Here is a 27,578-nt window from a genome sequence, read left to right as displayed (position 1 = left end):
TTTGTTTCAGGCAATAAGTAGCATTGTAAGTTCTGAAACTAGATTTTGTCAAGGAAGTAAGAGTTGATCAAACGTTTGCCTGCCAAACTCTGAAATTTATTCAGTGAAGACCTGACTATAAAGTATTGGTAGGATTCATGTTTACTATTTAGTTACCGAGATAGCTAGAAAGCCATATTCATAGTTATAAAGTTGTTTGGGGAGAATGCAATTTAATAGTAAAGGGAGATCCTTGAGGGTTATTTGATCCAGGTTTGGACACAGTGATGTACACAGGCTTCCCCCAATAGACTGTATCTTTCTAGTGAACAGATATTAAAATCCACCAAACTATCATTCCTTGTTTGGCTGCCCCTTTTCTAAGCTCATGTATTAATCTCCCCCTTCTAATTAATGTTGTTTTCCTATAAATTGGTTAGAGGTTTTTTTACCCACAGAATTGTTTTCCTGTCACTATATTTCAGTTGTCTTGATTGGGCTTGGCTTTTTCTTTTTTTTTTTCTTTTCTTTTTTTTGTCTTTTTCTTAATCTCAGGCACTTCGTCATCTCTTCCGTTTTTCAGATAAAAAATTGAGTTACTTATTATCAAAAACATAATATTGATACAATAATGAATAATGTGTCTTTCATACTTAAAAACTTTTAAAAATATTATGTAAATATATGTATTCATTATGTGAATGTTTGACTGTTGATATGAATTTTTCATCACTTGAGTACTTTATTGCTTCTGTTCAGGTTAGCAATGACGAGCAAGCTGGAATTAAAGGAAGACAAGATGCTGAAAGTTCAATTTGTGGGAGATGATGATGTTCTTAATCACATTCTTGATAGAGAAGGAGGTACTAAATGATTATACAATTGAAGGGACGTTTATTTAATGGTTATGTATTATTTCACTTTTAAAAGTCTAATCATCTGTTTTGAAAATATAGTACAAAGTATTTGATCTAGTAAGACTGCAAATAAATACCACCTTAATTTTTAGTTTATTCCATTAAAAATGTATTAAAAATAGGGGGACTCCCCTGATGGTCCAGTGGTTGAGATCCCAACCTTGCAATGCAGGGGGCTCAGGTTCAGTCCCTGGTTGGGGAACTAAGATCCCAAAACCATCCACTGTAATTAAAATATATAGTTATTTTGAGCCCCCAAAATATATAATTTCAAGGTTTTTTTTTTAACTTACACAAACTTACACAAACTGATTTCTCTTGAATCAAAGAGAAAACACTGAACTTTTTTCCAACTTTTAAATAATGACAATGTAATAGTATAGTTTGTTTATTTAAATGTAGTGTTTACATTTAAAAGAATTTATACCTGTCATGTTCTAATTCTTTGGATGTTTATATAGGACCTAAAATAAAAAAGGACCGAGCCCAGCTTTTGGTCAACACAAAAAAAATAATAAAGAAGCCAGAAAATGAGTTGGAGGAAGATGACCAGGAAATTTTAAAAGATCAGAACTATGTTGAAGTTTTAGGACAAGATATTCAAGGTATTTGCAGGGTAGGGGTGGTGGAGTTGGGAATGTACCCTCAAATTTCTGCAGGTAGCTGAAATTGCTTTGCACGTTACATAAAACTAGTCCTGTTGGTTAGGTAGCATTTTGCTACAATTTTTTCCCAGTTTTTAAAATTTTAAAATATACATTTTAATAATATAACAGTTACCATTTTTGCCCATTTAAGTGTACAATTTAGTTATATTAAATACATTCATAATATTGTACTACCATCACCATTGTCCACCTCCAAAACTCTTTTTATCTGGTGTGCTATATTATGTCTCATCAGAAAAGCATTCCTTCAGATTCTTGCTCTGCAGTTGGAAAGATTGAAGCACTGAGTTTCTACTATAGACTTTTAAATAAACAACTAGTCTTGTTCTTACTTTAAGAAAGATAGAGTCTACTGACCCAGCCCACAAAGATATTTGTTAAAAGATATTTGTACTTTAAACTAATTTGAAATAATTTCATAAAACAAGTCACTTTATTATTACCTTGATCATCTTTACAGAAATAGATAGAAGGATGATTCCAAGGAGTAATGTGTTCCAACTAGGCATGCTAATGTTATGTTTTTTTATGCCTAAGCCAGATTCCTGCCAGATTATGCTTAAAAATGTTAGGCTTGAATTATAATTTACTTAACTTAGGACTCCAAGAGCACAGATTTATATTACAGTGCAAGGAGCACGGACCTACTTAAGTTGACTTAAAAAAAAATTAAAATCAAGGAACAAAATCAGTACTGTTGGGCACCAGGAGCGTTAGATCTAGGAGCAAGGCTTTTGCTATCTGGGATCTTCTGGTCTCCCTCATGTCATCTCTGTGCGTCAGTCCTGTTCTGTCTATGCCACCTGCCTCCCTAATGGACTTACTGTCTCATACTTGACTTATAAGTGGTCATTGTGACTACTCCTGACCTTTTTGTCACTTCTTGAGTGATACTGCTTTTGGAATTTTTCCCAGTGTTAAATGACATGATGCAAAAAATGACAATTACCCCTCAGTAGGCTTAGCAGGCAGGGTAGATTGTCGTAAAAGTGTCCCTAACTAGACAGTTGACACTTTTAGCAGTTGTTGTTCTTAAAGGGAAAATTAAAGAATGAAATTAACTCAGCGTCTTTGTTGAGAGAAAGAGAACTTCTATCATATGACTATTTTTGAATGTATTTTTGTGTATCTGTGAATAACGTGTTTTCTGTGTTTTAAAATTTATGTAAACAGTATCATGGTCTATTGTGTATTTTAAACATTTTATTTATAAATACATATTGTTGAACCTTTATGCAAGACAGTGAGGGGTACATATCCTAAGTTTTTAAGTAAAATTTTACCATTTTTTTCTGTTAATTAACCTCACCCATTTTTCTTGCATTCTTTTTTTATGTTGCATTTTTTCTTTCAGAAACCTTGAAAAATGGCTCTGCTACAGATGGTGGGAGTAAAGTTTATCCTTTTCAGAATAGAAAAAACCCTGAAAAGATGGCTAAATTAGGTATGTTGCTTTTCTGATTTCCGTAATCATTATTCATCTTTTCTAAGAAGGTGTGTTTAACCACATTTCCCACAGTTATCACCCCGTTGCTTTCACTAAAAGAATGATGAGGGATGTCATTTTATGTTACATATTCAAGCATACATAAAGTCATTAGTATTTTTTCATACTCAGATGTCTTCTGTTCTCAGCTAGGTTCTAAGCTTATAGAAACCCTGTCTTAGATTCCTTCCCACACATCTAGCACAGGTTCTTAACATTTACTTTTTTTGTTAAGTGAGTGACTTAAGTTGCACAGAAATATTCTGAATGCATTGAAAATAAGAGTTTTGCACTATATGTAGAAGAAAAATGTTGTTTGTACTAGAGAAAATTATTTATATAAAATTGTTAGTAATGAGCTGTTCTCATATTTTTCTTACCCAGGTTACCACTTATACTAATTACACGTGAATTACTGAGTTTCAGAGAACTAGACTATAGTTAGATCCTATGGCATGAGGGATCATCAGTTTTGGCAGTTTTGAGGAAAGGAAATAACATGTGAAAGCATTTTAAAATTAAGGCGGCCCATAAGTATATGAAAGCTTGAGAATACCAAAAAGTTAAGAGCAAAGGGATAATAATTAACTGCCTGGCAAAATGTAGTTGTTTGTATTAATATAAAAGGACTTATAATCTATAATTATAGAATATCTATATATATATGTCTTAGGTGGCATATTTTTATATAGTCATTGTGACCAATGGTCATTTAAACGTTCAAGGTTAAAAAATATCACACTCGCTGAGTGTTAAAACTGATGAGGGACATATAAAAAGTAATTATATTGGTAAGACCTGTGTTTCTGAACATAATAAAATTTAAACATTTGCAAAATTCAATTTTCTGAAAGATACTATATGCATCATTAATTTTGAACCTAACATGACACATATAATAATTTACACTAATTGATGTTTTTCTTAGAGTTTATTATCTACATAAAGAAATTTAAAAAAAATTTTTTATACAAATAAACTTATTATTTCCCTGGTGGTCCAGTGGTTAGGACTCGGCACTCCCCGTGCAGGTGGCACAGATTCTGATCCCTAGTTGGGAAACTAAGATCCCACATGCTGTTACCATTAGGCCAAAAAAAATGAAAAGAAAATAGATACTAACCTATAGTAGAGGAAATACTGAGTATCGTCAGAGGCATCCTTGCCAGCGCGCCAGGTGCAGTGAAGAGAAACTTAGTATGACCGTAAGTATGTAAAATTATTTCCACAGTGTTCATGATGTAAGTTTAAATACACAGTTAAGGTTCTAGGAGACCCTGGATGGTCAAAAATAAAAAGACCAAATGAACTTATTTACAAAACAGAAATAGACTCACAGAAATAGATAACTAACTTATGTTTACCAAAAGGAAAAGTTGGGGGAGGGATAAATTAGGAGTCTGGAATTAACAGATACACACTAATACATAAAAAATAAACAACAAGGACCTATAGCACAGGAAACTATATTCAATATTTTGTAATAACCTGTATGGGAAAAGAATCTGAAAAAAAAACCAGAGTCACTTTGCTGTGTACCTGAAACTAACACACCATTTTAAATCAACTACTTCAATAAAAAAGAAATTAAAAATTTTTTGATCTGTAAAAATGACTGAATTCTATGTTGGATCTCTGAGAAACCAGAGGAAAATCCTGAAATAATTATTAGAGGAAAGATCAGATAGACACCAAAGCCCAAATGAAACCCTAAGGACAGTGGGGCATTGGAGAAAGAGGAGAACTAATAGTGAAAAGAATAATAGAACCTCAGTGGAATCATCAAGTAGAAGTTCCCTGAGTGTGTACTTAACATCCACAAAGCTGCAATGATACACGTCTTCTATCTGTATGCACTGTGAGGAACTTAAGTATTGTTATGATGGGCATTTCTCTCACCACATCTGAAAGAAATATGCAGTCACGAAAAGGTAGTTTTTTGGATAATATAACTGATCATACTTTCCAAAAATCTGTGTTTAATTATGGTGCTCTTTGACTCATTAACGATTGTTGCTAATTAGGTTTACATCTGAACATATCGACAAAATAGAATGCCTTCATACTTTTAGATACGTGATCGGTCAGAAAATCGGTATTACTCTTGAGTGTAAAGGATGATTAAATATAATTGGACTAACCAAGATATAGTTGGGCTAGAAATTGAGTAGGAGTTAGTTTGGAAGGCTTTGTGAACTACAGAGAACACTTGCGAAATTGAAATTAGTTTGGTCAGATAGAATCAGATAAACTCTGATGAGAAGTTATTTTTAGCCAGAGAGGAATTTTGTTAATTAATTGATTTTTGGCTGCACTGGGTCTTCATTGCTGTGCTTGGGCTTTCTCTAGTTGCAGTGCACGGGCTTCTCATCGCGGCGTCTTCTCTCGTTGTAGAGCACAAGCTCTAGAGTGTGCAGGCTTAAGTAGCTGCAGCACGTGGGCTCAGTAGTTGGGGCTCAAGGGCTCTAGTGTGTGGGCTCAGTGGTTGTGGTGCTGGGCTTAGTTGCTGTGGGACATGTGGAACCTTCTCAGACCAGGGATTGAACATATGTCCCCTGCATTGGCAGGTAGATTCTTATCCACTGCGCCACCAGGGAAGTCCCAAAGAGAAATTTTACTTTAAAATTTTGAGTATGTTACAGACCACTCATTGTGTAAATATACAGTACAAATGAATAAGAAAAACAAAAATTAAATAAAATATATCCCCTGGTTTTTTATTATGGAAATTAATATCTGTACATGGGTTACTCTCTTGTTCCTTTTCCTCTTTAATTCTTCCTTTTTCTTCCTTTCTCTTTTTGTAATTTTAAGTTATTTAAAAGCAGAGAAATTTTAAGTTTTAAAACCAAAATGATCTCAGCTAAGTTACTTTGTACTTTTGTGGCTTTTTGTTGACGTGAAGGTTTTTTTCCTATATTGTGGATCAGCAGCCTTTAATGCAAACTTGGCCTACTTTTCTGATGTAAAGAGAAGGCAAGGCCTGAGCCTTAGGTACACCTGCAGGTAGATTGCTTGGGAGGACGAGGACAGTGAAGAAGAGATGGAATAACTACCAACAGTAGCTAACCTAACAAATCCACCTATATTTTGTCTTTAAAAAAAAAAAGATAAATAGTGCATACTTTTTTCCTCAGTGAACAATGTTCTAGTGTGTGTTATTGGGGAAATGTAAATCTGTTCCTTCAATTCCCATGTGCCTATTACAGTGAGAGAATGTGAGCATCTTTAACGTTTGTATTTTTTATTTTAAATGGCTCCTGCTGTTCAGAAGCCAGGTATTTCATCTGATGCTCAGTTGAAGAAATGCCCTGTTTAATGCTGTATCATATTTTATACATTATTAATATGTGTTATAAAGTTTTAGACATAAGTAATAGAGTAAACCACACTTTTGGGGAGATTTAAAGAGCTTTAAAATTAGTATAATTTTAAATATATACAGTTTTAACTTTTGATCCAACTTTCTGGCCATTCTTTCCTATGCCCTTGCAAAGATGTTCCTCAAGTATATGTGGTAGAGAAATGGAAGAACTGTAAGCCTGTCAGTGGAGAGGAGAGGGAGAGAATATGATGATTAGAGAAACTAGCAAGGTCAAAGTTAGCTCTTTTTTTTTTTTTTATTTGCGAGACCTTGAAGGAAGACTTGAAGAGGCTTGGAAAACAGTGAGTAAAGGTGAAAGCAGTACTACTCTTAACATGGCTAGGTTTATTTATCTTTCTGATAATAGTAGCAGCAAGTTTGTTTTCTTTTTTTTTGTAATTTATGTAAGTGAAATAAAGATACTTTCCCTCTTAATCTGTTATACATTAAAAAAATATTTTATGTATTTCTTTTGTCTATTTACAGCTTCAGAACTAGCAAAAACGCCAAGAAAAAGTGTTTCACTCAATATGAAGAATGATCCTAAAATTACAGTAGACATTCCTCAGTGTAGCAAGGGTAAGATTTTACCTCAGTTGTTTAAGGAGAGTTTTCAGAGTTGGTTCAAATTATAGTATACTACTTTTTTTTGGTCTACGTGCATGTTTATATATTTTCTTTTCTGTTCTGAAAATGCATTCGGCAGATGCAGTTAATACCCCAACCTGTGTGCTTTAGTGTATTTTAGCAAAAATACAAAAAGTAAAGGGCAAAAAGATCTGTGCAGGTTGAACTTGTACAAATTGACAGAGCCAATAAATACTATTGTCATTTGCCTAAGTTAGCCAAATGTTTGTGGAAAATTTGCTTTGGCAAATACTATTTGAAATAAGGTTTTGGGTATTTGGAAGTCTTACAGTTTGTGGATAATTGTGGAGCACTTGTTTTTGAATAACCCATTCCAACTAGATTAAACAGTGTACTATTAAAGTAATGAGTTGGGTATTCCCTTATGGTCCAGTGGTTAGGGCTCCACACTTTCACTGCTGGGGCCTGGATTTGATCCCTGGTTGGGAAACTAAGATCTCACAAGACACATGACATGGCTAAAATAAATAAATAAAAATAAACAATGAAAAGATGTAGTTTTTCTTGTTACATGAATGCTACAAAGTGTCACTAATGGGAGCAATCATAAAATTAATAAAAACAGTTCAGCCTCTAGTGGAGACGTAATTAATTAAGAATTCAGTAATATAGTGGCTTCTGGATAGAACTGGCAACTTTGCTTTTAATGAAACTAGGTTTTTATGGAACATGAAGTATTTGTAGTGAGTAATGGCTTTTTGTTTCATTCTTTAGGGCATTCTCCAGACAAATCTCAGTTGAAGGTAAGCAATTGACTAAAAATAAGCAAAAAGCATAGTGTTACAAAGTAAGACATGATGAAAAATAATCATTTCACCTCTTCATTTTGATAGTACTTAATCATTTACAGGTATCTGCTAATTAAATACCTAACTTATATGAAGAATGTGAGGTTCAGAGAAGTGAAGTGACTTGTCTAAACTCACCAAACTAGGATAGGGACAAGCTGGAAAATGAAGCCAGGTTTTCTGACCCCAACTGTCCTGCCTATTCTTTGTCAGAACTATCCCTGGGTATTTTCATCAAGTAGAGTTGGCTTGGAAATTTTACGGTTTGGTTTGGTGTTGCTTTTGTATGTAATGTTTTGGGGTTGGGGGGGTTAATCCCAAAATCCACTAAATCCATTAATCTAGCCCCTTATCATTTATGTTTGAAACCTAAGTTGGCTTTGGTAAATTCATTCCAGGGTAGCAGACAGTAATGAAGAGTTTATCCTCTCCTTTGTGTTTTTGTGGTTTTGTTCTTTCATTATACTTTGTCAAGTGGCCCTGCCTGGATGTGGGCAAGCCCAGGTAGGCATGGATGAATCCAGGATAATGAATATGTGAGTGGTGAGTGTTTCCAGGCCTAGGTGGCTATAGATTTAGATATGTCTGGACTTGTGTACAGGCTCAGTTCTGGGAACCCCTCATAAAATTTTGAGTATAGACATTCAGGGCCATGGTTATAGCCTGTGCAGGAATGTCCTGTTTTAGGCAAGTATAGGTGTGAGACTAGACATGTCAGAGCCTCCTGTGCCTTTGATAATGCTTTTTTCCCCCATATTATATCTTGTATCACTATAAAAGAATAAAGCTCATTCTCATAATCCAGTCAGTGATTTAGATAAATTAGTGCATTCTTTTTCAAGTTGTGGATCACAACTTAGTGGATCTTGTTGATTCCCTAAGACATGGTCAGAAAAACCTGTTAATCAGTGGTATTATACCCACCACAATAAGAGACCATCACCCTGAGAGAGTCTTAGTGTTTTATCTTATAAGGGGTCAATCAGGAGAGAATATGTATAGGGCTTTGGGATCTGGACTCGAGGGTTTTAAGGCACATCTATCAAGATGGGAAACTGATCTGTATTAGACAAAAATTCATGGCATAGTATTTTAGGATTAGTGGACACAGTGAGGAGAGGGTTTTAAATTGAGTTTTGTCCAGGGTAGCAGATAGTAATTGAAATTTACTTACCAAAATTTGAGTTTTTATAAGTAAACAAGTAAGCAAGCTGTTTGCCCTGGTTAGTAATCTGCTATCTTAATGGGAGACTAGATTGCCCAGATGAGCAAACTGTCAAGATAAATTAGTTGCAGAAATTTCTGTAGAAAACAGTGAAGTTATTTACTAGTTTATAGCCTTACGTTTTTGAGCAAGAATTTTCTGAAATGATTATTTTGACACAGATGTTCTCAGACCTGATAATTAAACTATGTGGATATAGGTTGTCTCAGTTCTCAATCCAGAAATCAGTTTGGTAGGACATGATCTACAATTTTAAAAAAATGAAATAGGATAAAACAGGAAATTTCTATTTTATAAGTAGTATTATAATTTAACTCAGTTATATATGCACATGTGTACTGGATAAAGATGGCAAAATATTTAAAAAAATTAAGGCTCTGTATCAAAAAAGTTTAAAATATACTGATATATTTTATAAACCCATGGATCAGATCAACTATTATAACTATTAATATCCTGAATCAAAATTTATTTATAACTAGTGCCATCAACTTATCACAAGACAGCAGACTTCTATTTTGTGTCATATATTCATGTTGCCAAAAAAAACAGGGTATTTTATCTCTTTATGAATACTATTATCATGTATACAACCGTAGACATTTTATTGTGCAGAAATTGCATGGTTTTAAAGTATTAGATTTTGTAAAGAAAAGAAAAACATGTTGTATCACTATAAATGTTTAAAAAATTAAAAATACAGAAGTAAAAAGTAGAAATCTCTGTTTCTGTCCTCACAAACTATTTTTTATTTCTGGCTGTGCTGGGTCTTTGTTGTGGCACACATGTTCTCTAGTTGCAGTGCATGGACTTCTCTAGTTGGGGCATGCAGGCTTAGTTGCCCTGCAGCATGTGGGATCTTAGTTTCCCAACAGAGGGTGCAGCCCATGTCTCCTGCATTTTGGAAGGCAGATTTCTTTACTGCTGGACCACCAGGGAAGACTCCTCACAGACCAGTAAATTTTTTGTACATTAAAAGGCCCATTGCCATAAGTATAGGAATCCCATTTAAGCAAATCCCATTTGCTTACTCATCATCACTGGACAGTATTACCTTTTTAAAAAAAAATATTCTGCTAATCTGATAGGTGAAGAATGGTTCAAACGCTGATAAATTTGTGCTTTTTCTTTACATAATAATAGAAGTCCATACTTGACAGATGTCTGGAATACAACTTAAAGAATCACTCTAAGAATCCTTTGGAATTTGTTTGTATCATTTTCGTTGTTATAGTCTTTTTTTTTCCCCCAACAAAGTCATTTGTCATTGTCTTCTAGTTCCAGGAAGTAGCTCCTCTAGTTCTAATGTCATCTATTGAAAACAAAATATTTTTCTTTCTAGCCTTTCTTGCACCCAGATCCATCATTAATTTCCATGTCATCATTATTATTTGACTATTTAAACTATGTTGCTGTTTTATTTTTGAACAGAACAATGATAAAAGTGAATTTCTGTCAACAGCACCTCGTGGGCTAAGGAAGAGATTAATAGGTGTGTATTTCTTTTAACACTGAGTTTTTTATAAAAAAGCATCTAAACAAGAGGCAATAATGGTTAAACATACAGGTTCTAGCCTTAGAATGCTTACTTTTTCTTTGGCCTGTCACTTACAGGGACTTCTCTATGCCTCAATTTTTTTCATTTGTGAAATAGGGACAACAGTGGTACCAGCCTCAGAGTTATTTTGAGATTAATTGAAATAAAGAATGTCAAATGTGCTTAGCAGTGCTTGACCATGATATATGCTTAACAGGTGTTAGCTATTATTATCTTTTACTAGTATAACTACTTATTGCTGTTTCTTTTCATGATGGAAAGGATATGTTCATGTCTTCAATTGAACTGTAAATTCCTTAAGGGCAAGGAGTCTATCTTATATTTTAACTCAACACTTAGCACCATGTCTTTGACATTACAGTCAGTGGATATTAAGGTTAGTTAAAATTCTTCTTCAATATAATAATATGCTTTCTGGCTTATTTGCCTAAGACAGTTTTAGAAATAGTTCTATTGATTTATTTAGAAGTTTTATATTGAAATAATTCAAAATATTCACAGTTATACTGAATACTATACAAAGCCAAGTAAACAAACATGAGTCCCACCTTTGGGGAAATTAAAAGTGTTTTTGGGTTTTTTGGTTTTGGGTTTTTGTTTTTGTTTTTGTTTTTTGCAGCACTGTATGGTTTGCAGGATCTTAGTTCCCTGAGCAGGGATTGAACCTGGGCCACAGCAGTGAAAATGTGGAACCCAAACTACTGGAACTACAGGGAACTCCCTGTTTTGGGGTTTTTAAATGTTTAACTTGGGGCAAATTTCTTGTTGACCTTGGTTTCCTAAAGATATCAGCGCCTTTCTTGGGGTTGACTCCTTGACAGTATTAGTTGACATTTTTAAGTCCATGTCCCGTAGCCGTTCTTTTCAAGGTATAAACTTGATGCTACATTTTTAATCAACGTAAAATTTATAATACTAAATTAGTGGATATCTGAAGTAGTAAAAGATGATATATGCAATTGTTATTATTATTTTATGCCAAATACATCCCACATCTTATGTTTCCTCCTTACTCCACAGAAGAATCCTTTGTAGAGAGAAGGTGAACATCCTTTTCCATCTCAATAACCATCAAATAAATACACCAACATGTATGATATATTCATGTAGATAGGATAAAGACATTGTCTAGTACCTCCTACCACTTCTAACCCATGCATCTACTGTGGGCAGCAATCACCATAAATCTGAATCTTCTAAGCTATATATGCCCACAAAATCAAGCCTTTTTTTTTTCTTTTTCAGTATCTATATTTGTTACATGCTGACTGGATATTCTCAAGTATATCTACTCTTCAAAATAAATAGTGATTTGCTTAAAATTATTTATTTTGAAAGTTAACCTTTTACGATAGTTTTATACTTATTTTATTGAGTGTAAAAACTAGTTTTATCCTTACTTTATGATTATAAAACTAGCTTTATTATTTCTAGACAGTGGTTGGGGTCATTATGGTTTGTTTAAAAATATAACTTTTATATCAACTCTGGGATGGAATTGTGCCTATGTATTAGTAGTACTTAAAGTAGTGACTGTCATATATTGAGTGCTCTGTCAGTTAGAATGGCATTTTCAACAGGCAGCAATGGAAAATTCTATAACAATTGCTTAAGCCATGGACATTGAAGTATCTCACATCATAAGAAGTCTAGGGATACACAGTTCGTGGTTGATGTAGTGACTCAACAGTGTCATGAAGGATCCAGGTTCTTCCTGTCTTTTTGCTTTATCACTGGCATTTTTCATCTTTAGTTTTGATATTTTATATTGCAGAATGGCTTCCATAGCTTTAAGCTGTGGATATAAGTCTTGGGACCCCATGGACTTCAGCCCACCAATTTCCTCTGCCCATGGAGTTTTCCAGGCAAAAGTACTGGAGTGGGTTGCATTTCCTCCTCCAGAGGAAGCTGACCTAGGGATCAAACCTGCGTCTCCTTCATTGGCAAGCGGATTCTTTACCCGCCGAGCTACCAAGGGGCTTTCTTCCATAACTGAGGAGAATCTTTCCCAAAAGCTTCCAGCAAATTTTCCTTCAAGTTTCATTGGTTAAATGTTTACATAGCCAACTCTGGTAGCAAAGGAGGCTGAGAGAGCATGTATTGGGCAAAGGAAAAGAGTTAAATTTTCTGTGATTATTTATTCCTTAGCACATTACCACATTTTGCAATGAATTCTATTAGCAAGGAAGAAGGAAAGAACATAGTAGATATGATTGACAATTTCTGCCTCAGTTCCTATGTGTTAGGCATTGTTAGTTGCTTTATATGCATTTTGGTGTAATCTTCACAATGTTTTATTAAAAATACTGTTTTATTAAATTAAGCATTGGTAGCCTCATTTGATAAGTGAGGAAACTGGTACTCAGAAAACTTACATAACTAGCTCTGGTGAGATCATCATCATGTAATGACAAAACCAGAAGTCACAATCTCTTACTTCAATGCCCACACTCTTCCTAATACCCTACAATGTCTCTCTTGTCAAGCTGTCCAATTTTCCCAATTACTTCTTCCCCCACAGCTGCACGGTCTCATTCTGACAGTGAAAGTGACTATTCAGCTTCCAACTCAGAGGATGATGAAGGGGTTGCACAGGAATATGAAGAGGACACTAATGAAGACATATTGAGCCAAAAGATTCAAGCTCAGAATAGAGTAGTTTCAGCTCCTGTTTGCAGAGAAACCCCTTCTAAGAAAATGAAGAGAGAGAAAACAGTAAGTGAAGAGAGAACTTTAACCTGAAAGAAAAATTAGTAATATCTCAAAGATAAGCTACCTAAAAGATCCAAATGCGAGGATCAGCACCATTTTTTTACTTCACTTTTCTACATTTTCTCAGCCTTTCACATAAATTCCCACATATATATTTCTGAACTTTGTATCCTGGCCTCTCTCTCTCCATATCCATATATCAATACCATAGTATATGCTAAAGGTGGCAATTCAGTTGACTGAAAAAGAGCTTTTCAATAAATATTAGTTGGGTAATTGAAGACAAGACTTCTCAGTATATACCTTTTTATATGGTTTTATTTTGTAACACTGTTCATGTATTCAGATTAGTATAAAGTATATAATAAATGCAGTGACTCTGGATCCAGGTTGAGTTGTTTGGAGAACACTGCACATATCATGGCCTGAGAAAAGGCTAATTATCCTCTCGTTCTCTGTAAAGACCCAGAGCAGAGCCTACTGCTTGATAGCTTTCCATTCCTTCCTTACCTTCATGGAGGTCAGTCATGCCACAAATCAGTGGAACACGTGGTGAGTCATCTTACTGGAATAGTAAGCAAGTCTTTTTTTTTTTAACCTCGGTGTTGATAACTTTCTCATTTTCACAGTCCTTCACCCGTACTAATTAAAGAATTTGCTAGGACTGTGTGAGGCAAAACAAAGGTCCTGATATATAAAACCTTTTTTTTCTGTAAGTCTGAATGGGAATTATATGTTGGAATTTAGGAATCATTTTTGGACAGACTACTTCAAACGAGTCACTTTCTTCAAATTTTATGATCCTAAGAGTTACTCAGTTTTATCACTGGAATTAATTTTGCTTGGTCCTTAATCAAGGTGTTGTTGCTTCAAAAAGAAAATACTGACTGCCAAATAAAGAATTTCACTTACCCTGTTTTACACTACTGTTACTATCTAGTTTTGATATAAAACAAATATCTGAAACTAAGAACTGACTTTGCTTGGTCCACTTTCAGAGTCACTTAGTAGAAGAATATTTTGAAGCCCACAGCAGTTCTAAAGTTTTAACCTCTGATAGGACACTGCAGAAACTGAAGAGGGCTAAACTGGATCAGGTATGTTGCAATGAATGCTACTTCTAAATTTTTCTTATTGTGAGCTGAAAAATATACTACATAAGCAGCAAAATCTGAAGAGTAAGCGTACACAGAAGAATACTGCCCTCATCAAATTAAACAAATTAGTGTGACATAACTATTACATATTTTATTATGTAAGTGGTAAATGGTTCACTGAATTGGAATTCTGTTTGACATACTATAATTATGTTTTTCTCTTATTTATAATTTCTTCAGGACCTACAGTAATCATCAGGGTCATAGTTTCTTTTTTTTTATTTTATTGACATATGTATATATATATATACTTGATTTACAATGTATTAATTTCTACTGTGCAACAAAGTGATTCAGTTATACGTGTATATATATTCACATTCTTTTCAGTATGGTTTATCACAGGATACTGAATATAGTTCCCTGTGCAGGGTCATAGTTTCTTTGAAATCCATGTACCATTAATCTCTATTGTTAGTTTAACCCATATATTCACTGAACCTCACATTGGTCATAAAACACTGACTGATCTGATTCTGAGTTAAAAACCTTGCAAAACGTAGTGAATATTCTGCTTTCTGATATTATGGAAAGCCTGTCCAGTACAGTAAGGTAACAGGGTTACTATATACTATGGTTCCACTGTGTCATGTAAAAAATACCATACAAGTAGACTCAGGGCTTTTATTCATACCTCACTAAGACAAGACACAGAACCATCTGAATAAGAAAATGTTTGATTAGAAAGTGGGCTTGATAATTTAAGCCAATAAGAGATTGTTATTGACTCAGAGTATCAAGATTTTATTATTTTCTGAAAGTAGAATTCAGTGCATTTTTTAAGGTATACAGGACTTCTGATGGACTTTTTCAAGGTATAGAAAAAAGGAGATTATTGGGTAAACCACTGTGATCTGGATGACATAGTGCTGTGTGGTTGGGTTTTTTGGGTATTTTGTTTCTTTCTGCCTGGCTCATTGGTATTGCAACTCAGATCAGAGACTAGCTGAAAACATGTGTCAAGAAACCATATTGTTCCAAGGAAGAGATGGCACTAACATCTTCTTAGTGCATCTGTTTTTATATAAGCAGCATGGGGATGGGGGAAAGTGGATCTAGGGTCAAAGTAGGACTTCACAGGACCTAGTGACAAAGATCTCTCAGAGAATGAAAGAAACACCCGTTACTGATAATGAAAGAAAGGAAAGTCTTTCATTAATTGTGGACATAGCTGATGGATACAGTCTTAGTAGCACATGTCAAGAAGCATTTATTTCTCATGTCTTCCAGTTAGCTGGGAGTTGGCTGATCTAGGATTTGCTCCACATATCTGTCTTCCTTGTTGGACCTCCTTGGAAGGCTACCAGAGGCATGTTCTTCTCATGACAATGTCAGAGACAGAAGTGAAAAAACAAAAGACCTCGTACAGCCTGGGCTCAAAAGTGTCTCTGTCACTTCTGCCTTATTCTGGTAGCCACAGTAAATCACGTGGCTGAAAACAAAGTCAGGTTCTTCCCTGGTGGTCCAGTGGCTAAGACTCTGTGCTCCCAATACAGGGGGCCTGGGTTCGATCCCTGGTCAGGGAACTAGATCCCACATGCCACAACTAAAGATCCTGTGTGCCACAACTAAGACCCAGCGAAGTCAAATAAATAAATATTAAAAAAAAAAACAAACAAACAAAGTCAGAGCAGGGGACTAGACTCACTTGTTTAGTGGGAGGGATTGCAAAGTCACACAGCAAAGGGTATGGATGGGGAAGTGGCAAGTGCTGGGGCCTTGTAATATAATTCTGCAACCCTAGTAATATAATTCTGCACAAATGGAGAGAGAAATTTTTTTAAGCTACCTACTTAACAGTTTCACTTAGAATTTGTCCTATTTCTCTTTAAGTATGTGAATAAATAAAAACTTGGCAAAAAATACAAACTATAGGCTAGAGTGTTTAGAATCTTGAAGACTAGCTGCACTAGTCTTCAGTATTAAAAGAATGTTTTACTTAAAGGATAGAATGATGAAAACACAGTAGTGCCAAGGTAAAAAGGGATATACAGCTTTTTGTTAGTGTTTTCATTTCAAGAAGTGAGCTGTGTTTAGTCACCAGAGTGTCTGGATTTGTTGTCAAAACTAGGAGGCAGGTTTAATCATCTCATGATGGTAACAGTTTTTTTTAAGAAATTAAAGCCTTAACATTTGGAGTTCATTGTCATGTAAATGGTTCTAGACAAAACTTAGCAAATTCATTACTGTTTTATATGTTGGTATGTAAGAGTATATAACACATTTTACAAAAACAAATACTGAAATACTATGTATATTCAGTAGATGCACTCACTACCAAACCTGATTAAAGTAATATTTCCACTAATAGCCTCTTCTAACTTCGACCTGTAAGGGAATATTTTTACTTTGAATTGATTTGATGTATGTGACTTGAGAGTGATCTTCTTCCTACCCTCTTCCTTTTTTTTAAAGCAAACTTTGCATAACTTATTGAGCAAGGTTTCTCCTTCCTTTTCTGCTGAACTTAAACAACTAAATCAACAGCATGAACAGTTATTTCATAAATGGATGTTGCAGTTACAGTAAGTACTATTATCATTGCAAACCTCTGTAAAATAAATATATTTACATAATAGTATATGTACATAAGTCTATGTTAAAATCAAAGCAGTTAGACATTTAATTTTTTTGGCAATGACCTTGATATGCATTTTTATTTATGTGTAAAAATTTGAAAAAATAGATGTTTTCCCAGTTTTATGACCCAAATGTAGAAATATCATATTATTATATGACTCTTCTCAGAAATTCCAATTTTCAGAAAATGTGTCTTTTCTAAGTTTAATCAAATTTGAAAGCTTTTATAAACTAAATAGCCTTTCTTAGAATTATAAATTATTACTTATAAAAATATTTGAAAATATAATTTGTCAAGATTGATAAATATATCAGATTTTACTTCTGTTTTTCACAGCCAAGTTCCTAAAATGAAAGAATATATATTTTTCTTTTAACCCCATTCTATTTACATGTACTGTAGACCTTCAAATTTCATGAGATCTGTTCTATAAATTTTATGTTACCATTTAAAAAATTTTTTTATAATATTTTTCCAATTTTATCATTTCTCAAATACTCAAGGCAAAATTTTAAACTTTCATTGAAATACCTAGAATGATAAAAATTAAAATATAGAAATTTTTTTCTATAATTATTTTTATATTTGTATTTAAAAGAAACTTAGTATAAGGAAGTGCTTAAAACGTATGCTAAAATGTGAATGCAGTAAGAACATAGAAATTGCCACAGTTTCCCCAGTTGATCCTGGTTTTCTCTTGCCAATAATAAATCAAAGGATTATGCTAGTAAGAAAATTATTTTCTTCCCTGTTAAGACCTCACCTTCTCTGAGTAACTATTTATGGATCTGTTCATTATAAATTTATATAGCAGATCTTCACTCTAATCCTACCCCACAGCCCACCAATTCTTTTCTTCTCATCTGTCAACTTTGATAACTTGATTTGCTTTGCTTCCCAGCCTAGACCTCATAGTCAGCTACTTCAGTAGAATTGCTAGTTCTCTGAATTCCCTTGCTTTGTTTTTCCTGCTGCTTTTACCTTGCTAATCTCTGCCTTTGGGGATTTATCTCTTCTTTTCTTCTATTTCTAGGCTATCCTGCATTGCTACAGAGCATATCATAAATACTGTTTCTGATTGACCTCCATAAACAATCATGGAGTTGAACTTTAGCTTGACCATTCATGCTTGATATTCTGGGTTGTCTCATCCACTCTCTTGGCTTCAGTTGCTCTTTGTATGTGAATAACTCCCATAACTGTATCTCTAGCCCAGCCAGAATTCACTTCAGCAGCAGACATGAATTATATTGGAAGTGTCCATGTAGAAGTTCTATAACTAATTCAATATACATAAAATTTAACTTGTCTTAAACCTATCATTTCCACCTGCCCCAACTACCTAGGGTAGTGAATATCACCTCATCATATAGTTGCCAATGCCAAAAAACTGAGTTATTCTTAATAGTCCCTTTCACTTATCTTCCATGTCTAATCATTCTCCAAATCCAGCCGATTTGATCCATAAAGCTCTTGACATCTTATGTTTTTCTCCATGACACCTAATTCAATTCCATAGTCTTCAGTTTTACTCTCCTTCCTATCCATCCCCCAACTCAGCCAGTGTAATCTTTCTAAAAAGATCATGTTACTTTCCTACTTAAAACCTTTCACTTAACACCCGACTGCTTACTTTAAATGATCGTATTCCTTAGAATAAAATCCAATTAATGTCTTAGTTGGTTTAACAAGACCTTTTGTGACCTGGCCCCTGCTTACTTTTCCAGTTTAATCTCTCAATTAAAACTCTGCTTCAGCCTATTAAAATTTTTTTAGTTTCTTGTACCTAGTGCCTTGTTCTCTCTCTCTTCCTAGTATTTGAAAGGTTATGGGAAGCTCTGATACTTTGGTCACCTGATACAAAGAACAACCTCATTGGAAAAGACCCTGATCCTGGGAGAGATTGAGGGCAGGAGGAGAATGGGGTGACAGAGAATGAGATGGTTGGATTCACCACTGACTCTGGACATGAGTTTGAGCAAACTCTAGGAGATAGTGAAAGACAGCGAAGCCTGGTGTGCTGCAGTCCATGGGGTCGCAAAGAGTCAGACATGACTTGGCAACTGAATCACAGTAGGAGCTAGAGAGAAAGCTACTGAAAGTTGGACCTGCAAGCTTGGTCTACAGATAACAAAATTGTGCTTTTTCTTTATGTGTGTTGGGAATAACATTAATCGTTATTTAGCCATGCCAGTTCTTCCTGTATTCTTGATAAGCTTAAATTACAGAAACTGGTTGATTATAAAATTGGCAATAAGTACTGAACTTTAATTTCGTGAGTGCTGTTTTTCTTACAGCCTGGGGTTCAACATTGTGCTTTATGGTTTGGGTTCTAAGAGAGATTTACTAGAAAGATTTCGAACCACCATGCTACAGGATTGCATACATATTGTCATCAATGGCTTCTTTCCTGGAATCAGTGTCAAATCAGTAAGTTTTAAAAATGTTTAAAAAAGGAGTAATATCATATCCCCTGCCAATCCATACCGCCATGATAAAGAGGATGCTATTTCATATTCTGGAGCATTCATTTTTTGTTTTTAGTTTTTACACTAGTAGGATTGCATAGTGCTTAAGATCACGTGTTTGAACTCAAGCGGGTTCTAGCTTTGAATCCCCCTCCTTGAATTTCCTATTTGGTAACTGAGAATGTATTAAATCTTAGGGAAATGTTAGCTTTGTTTACTACACTGAATATCTACAATACTTCTCTGAAGGATAGGATTATGGAAAAATTCAATTTTATTATGCTTTTATATCACTTTGATACTCTCAAAATAGTAAAAATTTATGTAATAGTTTATAGTTCTTTGATCATTTTTACACCAGATGCTCATTTCTCTTCATCATTTGAAAATGAATTTAAGCCTTTTGGGCTCTGGATATTAACTAATGTAATACTCCTTTTTAAAAATGTCTTGAATGTTTGGACCCTCTTTCATTTGATAAATCTATAGTTTTATATTTCTCATATTGTTGGGTTTGTTTTGTATTTTTACTACCTTGCTTATATTATCTTTACACCTTTGCTTCCCCATTTCCTTTTAGCAATAACTTATGCAAAAAAATAAATTAGATCTACTTAATCTACTTACCTTAAAAAGTAGGACTTTTGAAGAGATTTTTCAAACTTGGTGGGAAATCCAAATTTATTTTTAATTTATTTAAAAAAAAAAGGCTTGGCTTGTTAGTTGTATTTATCCTACATGACAGAATAAGTTATAACTGATGTATCTTGCACTTTTATGACATAGATCCTGAATTCTATAACAGAAGAAGTCCTTGATCATATGGGTACTTTCCGCAGTGTGCTGGATCAGCTAGAGTGGATAACAAATAAATTTAAAGAAGGTAATGTGAAGAACATGTTCTGCAGTTACAGGGTGAAGCTAAGCCTGCACTTCTACTTGTTTGTGTCCTAGTACACACAAAAACGCGGACAATTTTAGTAATGACGTTTCTCTCATTGCTGATTTAGATTTCTTTAAAATAATTTCTCCTTTCCTTTTCTGTGAACTTCACTTAACTAACAGGAAAGAATTGCTCCTGCTACCTTGAACTTACATAGCCAAAGCCTTTTTTCCCAAAACCTTATACTTCAGAATAATTTTCCAGTTTTGTTTGGCTAGTGTAAAGTGCTTCCAGCCAATTGGAACATCTGTGTCTAATAGTTTTATATTGTTTAATATGTTTATAAAGTATTATTTCTTTGTCTTGAGGAAATATCAATGCATTTGAATAATTTCATATACTAAAATCTGAGAAATGGGAAAAAAAATTTTGTTCTTTTGGTATGAGTGTTTTGGTTATATGAGCACTTCAGAAAAATAAAATAAAATTATTTAGGGCCTAACAATTGTTATTTAGTCATTGCTTAACAATTAATTGGGGGCTTCCCTGGTGGCTCAGATGGTAAAGAATATGCCTGCAATAATTAGACTTGGGTTTGATCCCTGGATTGGGAAGATCCCCTGCAGAAGGAAATGATAACCCACTCTGGTATTCTTGCCTGGAGAATTCCATGGACAGAAGAGCCTGGCAGACTACAGTCCATGAGGTGGCAAGGAGTCAGACATGACTGCTGCTGCAGCTGCTAAGTCGCATCAGTCATGTCTGACTCTGCAACCCCATAGACGGCAGCCCACCAGGCTCCTCCATCCCTGGGATTCTCCAGGCAAGAACACTGGAGTGGGTTGCCATGTCCTTCTCCAATGCATGAAAGTGAAAAGTGAAAGTGAAGTCGTCGTTCAGTGGTGTCCGACTCTTAACAACCCCATGGACTGCAGCCTACCAGGTTCCTCCGTCCATGGGATTTTCCAGGCAAGGGTACTAGAGTGGGGTGCCATTGCCTTCTCCACAGACATGACTGAGCGACTAACAATTAAATGGAGTAATTGGTTATGCTTAATGATTTAATAGATGATTTTGATATTATTTGTATGCTCATTAAAATAGGTGCCTGAGTCATTTTTAATATGTATATGTAGTATATAATCTGTATTATATAATCTATACTATAATAAATATATAATCTATAATTTCTATTAAATATATTTATAATTATGTAAATCATAAATATTTTAGTTATATAATATGCATGCTATCCAAATTTTACCTTCACTGACTTCTATATTTTACTTCTCTGACCTTCTTCGTGCCTTGAGGAATGTCCTAGGCCTCTCCCCTTCACTTTTTGTTTTTGTCTCTTGGCTTTTGTGATAACCGAGGTTTTATATATTCTCTCTTAATGCTTAATGTGAACTCTTTTAGGGATGGGGATCCATTCCACCTTGCAATTCAACATGCACAGATTCACCTCCCAATCTAATACATATCTTGCCTTATTTCCTATGCCTTATTAAAACTGGTTACTTCATGAATTGATTCAAGTGTTAACCATTCCAGTTAAGACTTTAACTGCTTCAGAGTCTACTGATTTTCAATGAATTTCATTTTTTTAAGAGTATAATAATGTCTTGCCTGTTTTATGAGTGACTGACATATCTTCTCAAATAAATTGCATACCCCTAACAATAGCTGTTTTGTCCTGTATTAACTTGATATGTTCTTCAATACATAAGCCTTGTATGTGGTGGGGACTTTACAAGTACTCACTGAAAGTAATAATTGAATTCTCTTTCCTTTTAGATTCTTCTTTAGAACTCTTTCTTCTTATTCACAACTTGGATAGCCAAATGTTGAGAGGAGACAAAAGCCAGCAAATTATTGGACAGTTATCATCTTTACGTAATATATACCTTATAGCATCTATTGATCACCTCAATGCTCCTCTCAGTAAGTTGAATATTGCTGTTTTTTTCTTCTTGAGTTAACAGTCTTTGAAAATTACTGTTCTTAATGGTGGAAATCACAGCATTTGTATTGTTTTTACATATACATTTCCTTTGTTCCATGTTTAAAAACACAGTTGCCAAAAATATAGGTGTCCTCAATCTGATTTAGAACATAATTCTTGGAAATAAAAATTTAGATAGTAAAGGGTGTGTTTTATGGTAAAGTGTCTTGAAGAAGAGGAGACCCAACTATTATTTTGGTTTCTTTCTAACTTTTCTTTGTGATACTGCATTATTTATTTTATGCCTTTAGTTCAGAGACTTTGTGATAATCCTGCAAAACAAAATGCTAAATTATTAAACTTTTTAAAAGAATGCCTTGGTAGTGCTAATATATTTTAACCTGTATTTAATATACACATAAAGATTCAGATGGTGATTGACAATGAAATTAGATTGTGAGGTACTGATTTGGATGGGGAGATAGCAAAAATGAAAATTTTCAGCCTTCGCTTTTTATTTAATGCTTTCTTGTGCTTTCCTAGAGTGGAATCTAGTAACAGGACAATATGAAAATAATTAGTCATTCTTATTTTTTTTGATCATGTACTCTAGTGTGGGATCATGCAAAGCAGAGTCTTTATAACTGGCTCTGGTATGAAACTACTACATATAGTCATTATACTGAAGAAACATCCTATGAGAATTCTCTTCTGGTTAAACAGTCTGGATCACTACCACTTAGTTCCCTAATTCATGTCTTACGAAGTCTTACCCCTAACGCAAGGTAAGAATGAAAACTATTGTTTCATTTTTAAAAAAACCTTTACACATTTTAAGATATGCCCTATTAGGTTTCAATGGCAGTACTTAAAGTCCTTACTAAGTTTGCATGATTAAGAGAAATAGTATCAATGGTAATAGTCGCTAGTACTGGGTTATGCATTAAGTAGACTACTCAATAGTAGTCTCAAATTGCCCAATAATAAAGCAGGGGTACCAACATTTTTAACAGATTTTTATGTTTTTGAATAAGAACATCTCAGTGGTCATCGTTGAGGAAACAGCAGAATTTTGATGGATTTTACGACCCAGATAATCACAATGGTGTGATCACTCACACTCACCTAAAGCCAGACATCCTGGAATGTGAAGTCAAGTGGGCCTTAGAAAGCATCACTATGAACAAAGCTAGTGGAGGTGATGGAATTCTAGTTGAGCTATTTCAAATCCTAAAAGATGATGCTGTGAAAATGCTGCACTCAATATGCCAGCAAATTTGGAAAACTCAACAGTGGCCACAGGACTGGAAAAGGTCAGTTTTCACTCCAATCCCAAAGAAAGGCAATGCCAAAGAATGCTCCAACTACCGCACAATTGCACGCATCTCACACACTAGTAAAGTAATGCTCAAAATTTTCCAAGCCAGGCTTCAGCAATACGTGAACCATGAACTTCCAGATGTTCAAGCTGGTTTTAGAAAAGGCAGAGGAACCAGAGATCAAATTGCCAACATCCGCTGGATCATCGAAAAAGCAAGAGAGCTCCAGAAAAACATCTCTTTCTGCTTTATTGACTATGCCAAAGCCTTTGACTGTGTGGATCACAATAAACTGTGGAAAATTCTGAAAGAGATGAGAATACCAGACCACCTGACCTGCCTCTTGAGAAACCTGTATGCAGGTTAGGAAGCAACAGTTAGAACTGGACATGGAACAACAGACTGGTTCCAAATAGGAAAAGGAGTATGTCAAGACTGTATATTGTCACCCTACTTATTTAACTTATATGCAGAGTACATCATGAGAAACGCTAGGCTGGATGAAGCACAAACTGGAATCAAGATTGCCGGGAGAAATATTAATAACCTCAGATATGCAGATGACACCATCCTTATGGCAGAAAGTGAAGAAGAACTAAAGAGCCTCTTGATGAAGGTGAAAGAGGAGAGTGAAAAAGTTGGCTTAAAGCTCAACATTCAGAAAACTAAGATCATGGTATCTGGTCCCATCACTTCATGGCAAATAGGTGGGGAAACAATGGCTGACTTTATTTTTTCGGCTCCAAAATCACTGCAGATGGTAATTGCAGCCATGAAATTAAAAGACGCTTACTCCTTGGAAGGAAAGTTATGACCAACCTAGACAGCATATTAAAAAGCAGAAACATTACTTTGCCAATAAAGGTCCGTCTAGTCAAGGCTATGGTTTTCCCAGTGGTCATGTATGGATGTGAGAGTTGGACTATAAAGAAAGCTGAGTGCTGAAGAATTGATGGTTTTGAACTGTGATGTTGGAGAAGACTCTTGCGAGTCCCTTGGACTGCAAGGAGATCCAACCAGTCCATCCTAAAGGAAATCAGTCCTGGTTGTTCATTGGAAGGGTTGATGTTGAAGCTGAAACTCCAATACTTGGGCCACCTGATGCAAAGAGCTGACTCATTTGAAAAGACTCTGATGCTGGGAAAGATTGAGGACAGGAAGAGAAGGGAACAACAGAGGATGAGATGGTTAGATGGCATCACCGACTCGATGGACATGGATTTGGGTAGACTCCAGGAGTTGGTGATGGACAGGGAGGCCTGGCGTGCTGCGGTTCATGGGGTCACAAAGAGTTAGACACAACTAACTGAACTGAACTTACATGTGATAGTTATTTTTAATTACATATTGAACATTATGATTCAGACACAGGGCCCTTTACACAAAATAGCTTTTTTGATCCTCATAACCACTCTAAGGTAGATAGTAAAGGGCACAGAGATTTTGATTCCTATCTATGTGGTTCCACAGCTCATACTGTTAAACCTTGAACATCTTTGTATATAGTGTTTCCAGTGAAACCCTTCAGCAGCCTAACCAAGACGCATATCCGACTTAATAAGAGCTAGTTAATAAAGGCTAAGGAAAGTTGTATATAGCATAAGCCAGCAAAAAATAAATTGCGTAATTAAGCTGTTGAAAAGGGCTTTTTAGTAGCCTCACTTGGAGGCCCCAGAGAAACGTACAGGCAGGTCCAGAGTATTCCTTTCCCAACACCACCCCCCCACCCCCCCACCCTCCCCCGCCAGTAGCTCACACCACAGATCGGTGTTAAAGCCAGGAGACTGACACTGGCACAATCCATAGAGCTCATTCAGATCTCACTTTTGATACGTGCACTTATTTGTACGTATGTGTGTTAGCTCTGTGCTGTTTTGTCACATGTGTAACTTTGTGTAACTACTATCACAGTCAAGATATGCAGCTTCATCATCACAAGACTCCCTTGTGGTGTCAACCCTCAAATGCTAATTTTAATGAATTTTATTATTCTATAAAGCTATTTCTGTACACTTAAAGATTATCATTGCATTTACAATGAAATAGGTATTAAATGACTTCCCAGATGGCTCAGTGGTAAAGAACCCACCTGCCAATGCAGGAGACGTGGATTCAGTCTCTGGGTCAGGAATATCCCCTGGAGAAGGAAATGGCAGCCCACTCCAGTATTCTTCCTTGGAGAATCCCATGGACAGAAGAGCCTGGCAGGCTACAGCCCATGGGGTCGCAGAGTCAGAGATGACTAAAGTGACTTAGCACATATATTAAATGGGTATCTAATCAAAATTTTTGATGGAATTGGGAATAGAAAAAATGTTCATTCAATTTTACTATTATGCTTACTCCTAGTGGACTGTTGCAATTTACTACATATAAACTTGGGAATCCAGCAATGCAGATATTCTCAACATGACACTGACTGCTCCAAATGCAGTTGTTTTTAGTTTGGCATACCTAAATGTCTGTGTGCTAGCCTCCGCTGCGTCTTTGGTTCATCCTTTACACTCCAGTACACATTTAGTCTTTACTTGGTATGAATGTGATTGATCAAAAAATCCTCACCAAATTCAGCTGTGTCCTAAGTTATAAAGCGGTCATTGAGATGATCCAAAATGTGCTCATAGAAATTATCTTCTAGACTGTAATAAAAATGAAAATGTGAAGGTTTAAAATTTTTACCACATCCAGGGACTTCTGGGAAGTTTAGTTTGTATAACACTGCTTCCAACCTAGTAATTCTACCTGGTACACTCTCCTATAGAAACAGTTCCAAAAACATGAAAGAATATTTATTACAATTTTATTTAATGTGGTGTTATTTTTTATTAATTTAAATTGGAAGTAATGTGAACGTCCAAAACCAGTAGCAAAATGGTAAGTTTGTGGTATGATAAATGAGCAGGCATTAAAAACTGTTTAGGAAGAATTTTAAGACATGGAAAAATAACTAAGTGAAAAAGTGAGGTTTAAAATGGTGTATACCATATATAAATGCATGAATTTATGTTTTCACACTGCTTCATTCCACAGACTTGAGAAAGCATCATATGCAAATATGATCTCCACATCAAATGTTAGTGACTGTAATTTTAAGGTTATGGAATTAATATTTTTCTCTTTAGGTTTTTTTTTCTTTAGTTTTTATTATATATTCCAGGTTTTCTATAGTAAACTAATCTCTAGTCTAAAAAAAAAGTTGACCCTTGAACAACATGGGGGTTAATCTGTGTCTAACTTTTTATAGTCAGCACTCCATATTCCACTGCATCTGCAGAGTCAGTTAACTAGGGACTATGTAGTACTGTAGTGTTTACTATTGAAGAATATGCATATGTAAGTTCGATTCAGGTTCAGTCACTCAGTCGTGTCCGACTCTTTGCACCCCCATGGACTGCAGCATACCAGGCTTCATATGTAAGTAGACGCATGCAGTTCAAACCCATGATGTTCAAGGGTCAGTTCTATGCCTAGATTTTCTTTAAAAGGAAGTAAAAATGCTTCTCCTTTTTAAGTAGACCAGGATATGATGTTCTTTGAAAAAGGAAAGGAAGGTAATATAAACAGGCTAAGTGTTTCACAGTCTGTGTGTACTTGACTATTAACTGTTATCTGTGGATGTTAACATTCTGGATTTCAATTTGTTTTTGTTTTTTTCCTTAGGGGAATTTTCCGGCTACTAATAAAGTATCAGCTGGATAACCAGGATAACCCTTCTTACACTGGTATCCAATATTTGATATTAAATTGTGTGACCTTTGTTTCATCCCATAAACTCTTTCCTGGAATCTAGTAATAGCACTGCAGTGTTTCACAGCAGTAAATAAATGGTTGCTCTGTGATCACTGTGTCTGCCATATCGAAAATTTTCAGTCAGCCCTAC

The 27,578-nt window shown here is 35.0% G+C and overlaps 1 protein-coding gene across 4 annotated transcripts in view; it reads left to right on the top strand.

Moving 5' to 3' along the window:
* The window catches only part of ORC2 (origin recognition complex subunit 2), a 38,003-nt gene that overhangs the window by 7,324 nt on the left and 3,101 nt on the right, over nucleotides 1-27,578 (top strand). For 2 of the 4 annotated variants that reach the window (XM_081581844.1, XM_081581845.1), the window contains exons 3-16: nucleotides 739-842; nucleotides 1,358-1,501; nucleotides 2,919-3,008; nucleotides 6,901-6,993; nucleotides 7,777-7,805; nucleotides 10,507-10,567; nucleotides 13,155-13,348; nucleotides 14,344-14,442; nucleotides 16,918-17,027; nucleotides 19,381-19,513; nucleotides 20,338-20,434; nucleotides 22,232-22,378; nucleotides 22,993-23,164; nucleotides 27,359-27,420. In XM_081581844.1, coding sequence (XP_081437970.1) covers nucleotides 746-842; nucleotides 1,358-1,501; nucleotides 2,919-3,008; nucleotides 6,901-6,993; nucleotides 7,777-7,805; nucleotides 10,507-10,567; nucleotides 13,155-13,348; nucleotides 14,344-14,442; nucleotides 16,918-17,027; nucleotides 19,381-19,513; nucleotides 20,338-20,434; nucleotides 22,232-22,378; nucleotides 22,993-23,164; nucleotides 27,359-27,420 — 1,528 coding nt within the window. In that variant the 5' untranslated portion in view covers nucleotides 739-745. Of the gene's footprint in view, nucleotides 1-738; nucleotides 872-1,357; nucleotides 1,502-2,918; nucleotides 3,009-6,900; nucleotides 6,994-7,776; nucleotides 7,806-10,506; nucleotides 10,568-13,154; nucleotides 13,349-14,343; nucleotides 14,443-16,917; nucleotides 17,028-19,380; nucleotides 19,514-20,337; nucleotides 20,435-22,231; nucleotides 22,379-22,992; nucleotides 23,165-27,358; nucleotides 27,421-27,578 lie in introns of all 4 variants that reach the window. The other 2 variants (XM_081581846.1, XM_081581847.1) reach the window with 1 other exon arrangement.

Source organism: Giraffa tippelskirchi, chromosome 3 (assembly GCF_054371585.1).
Source record: "Giraffa tippelskirchi isolate mGirTip1 chromosome 3, T2T-mGirTip1v1.2.pri, whole genome shotgun sequence".
NCBI classification, from domain to species: domain Eukaryota; kingdom Metazoa; phylum Chordata; class Mammalia; order Artiodactyla; family Giraffidae; genus Giraffa; species Giraffa tippelskirchi.
The sequence above is the reverse complement of the archived record's forward strand: the minus strand, read 5'-3'. Positions and strand labels throughout refer to the sequence as shown.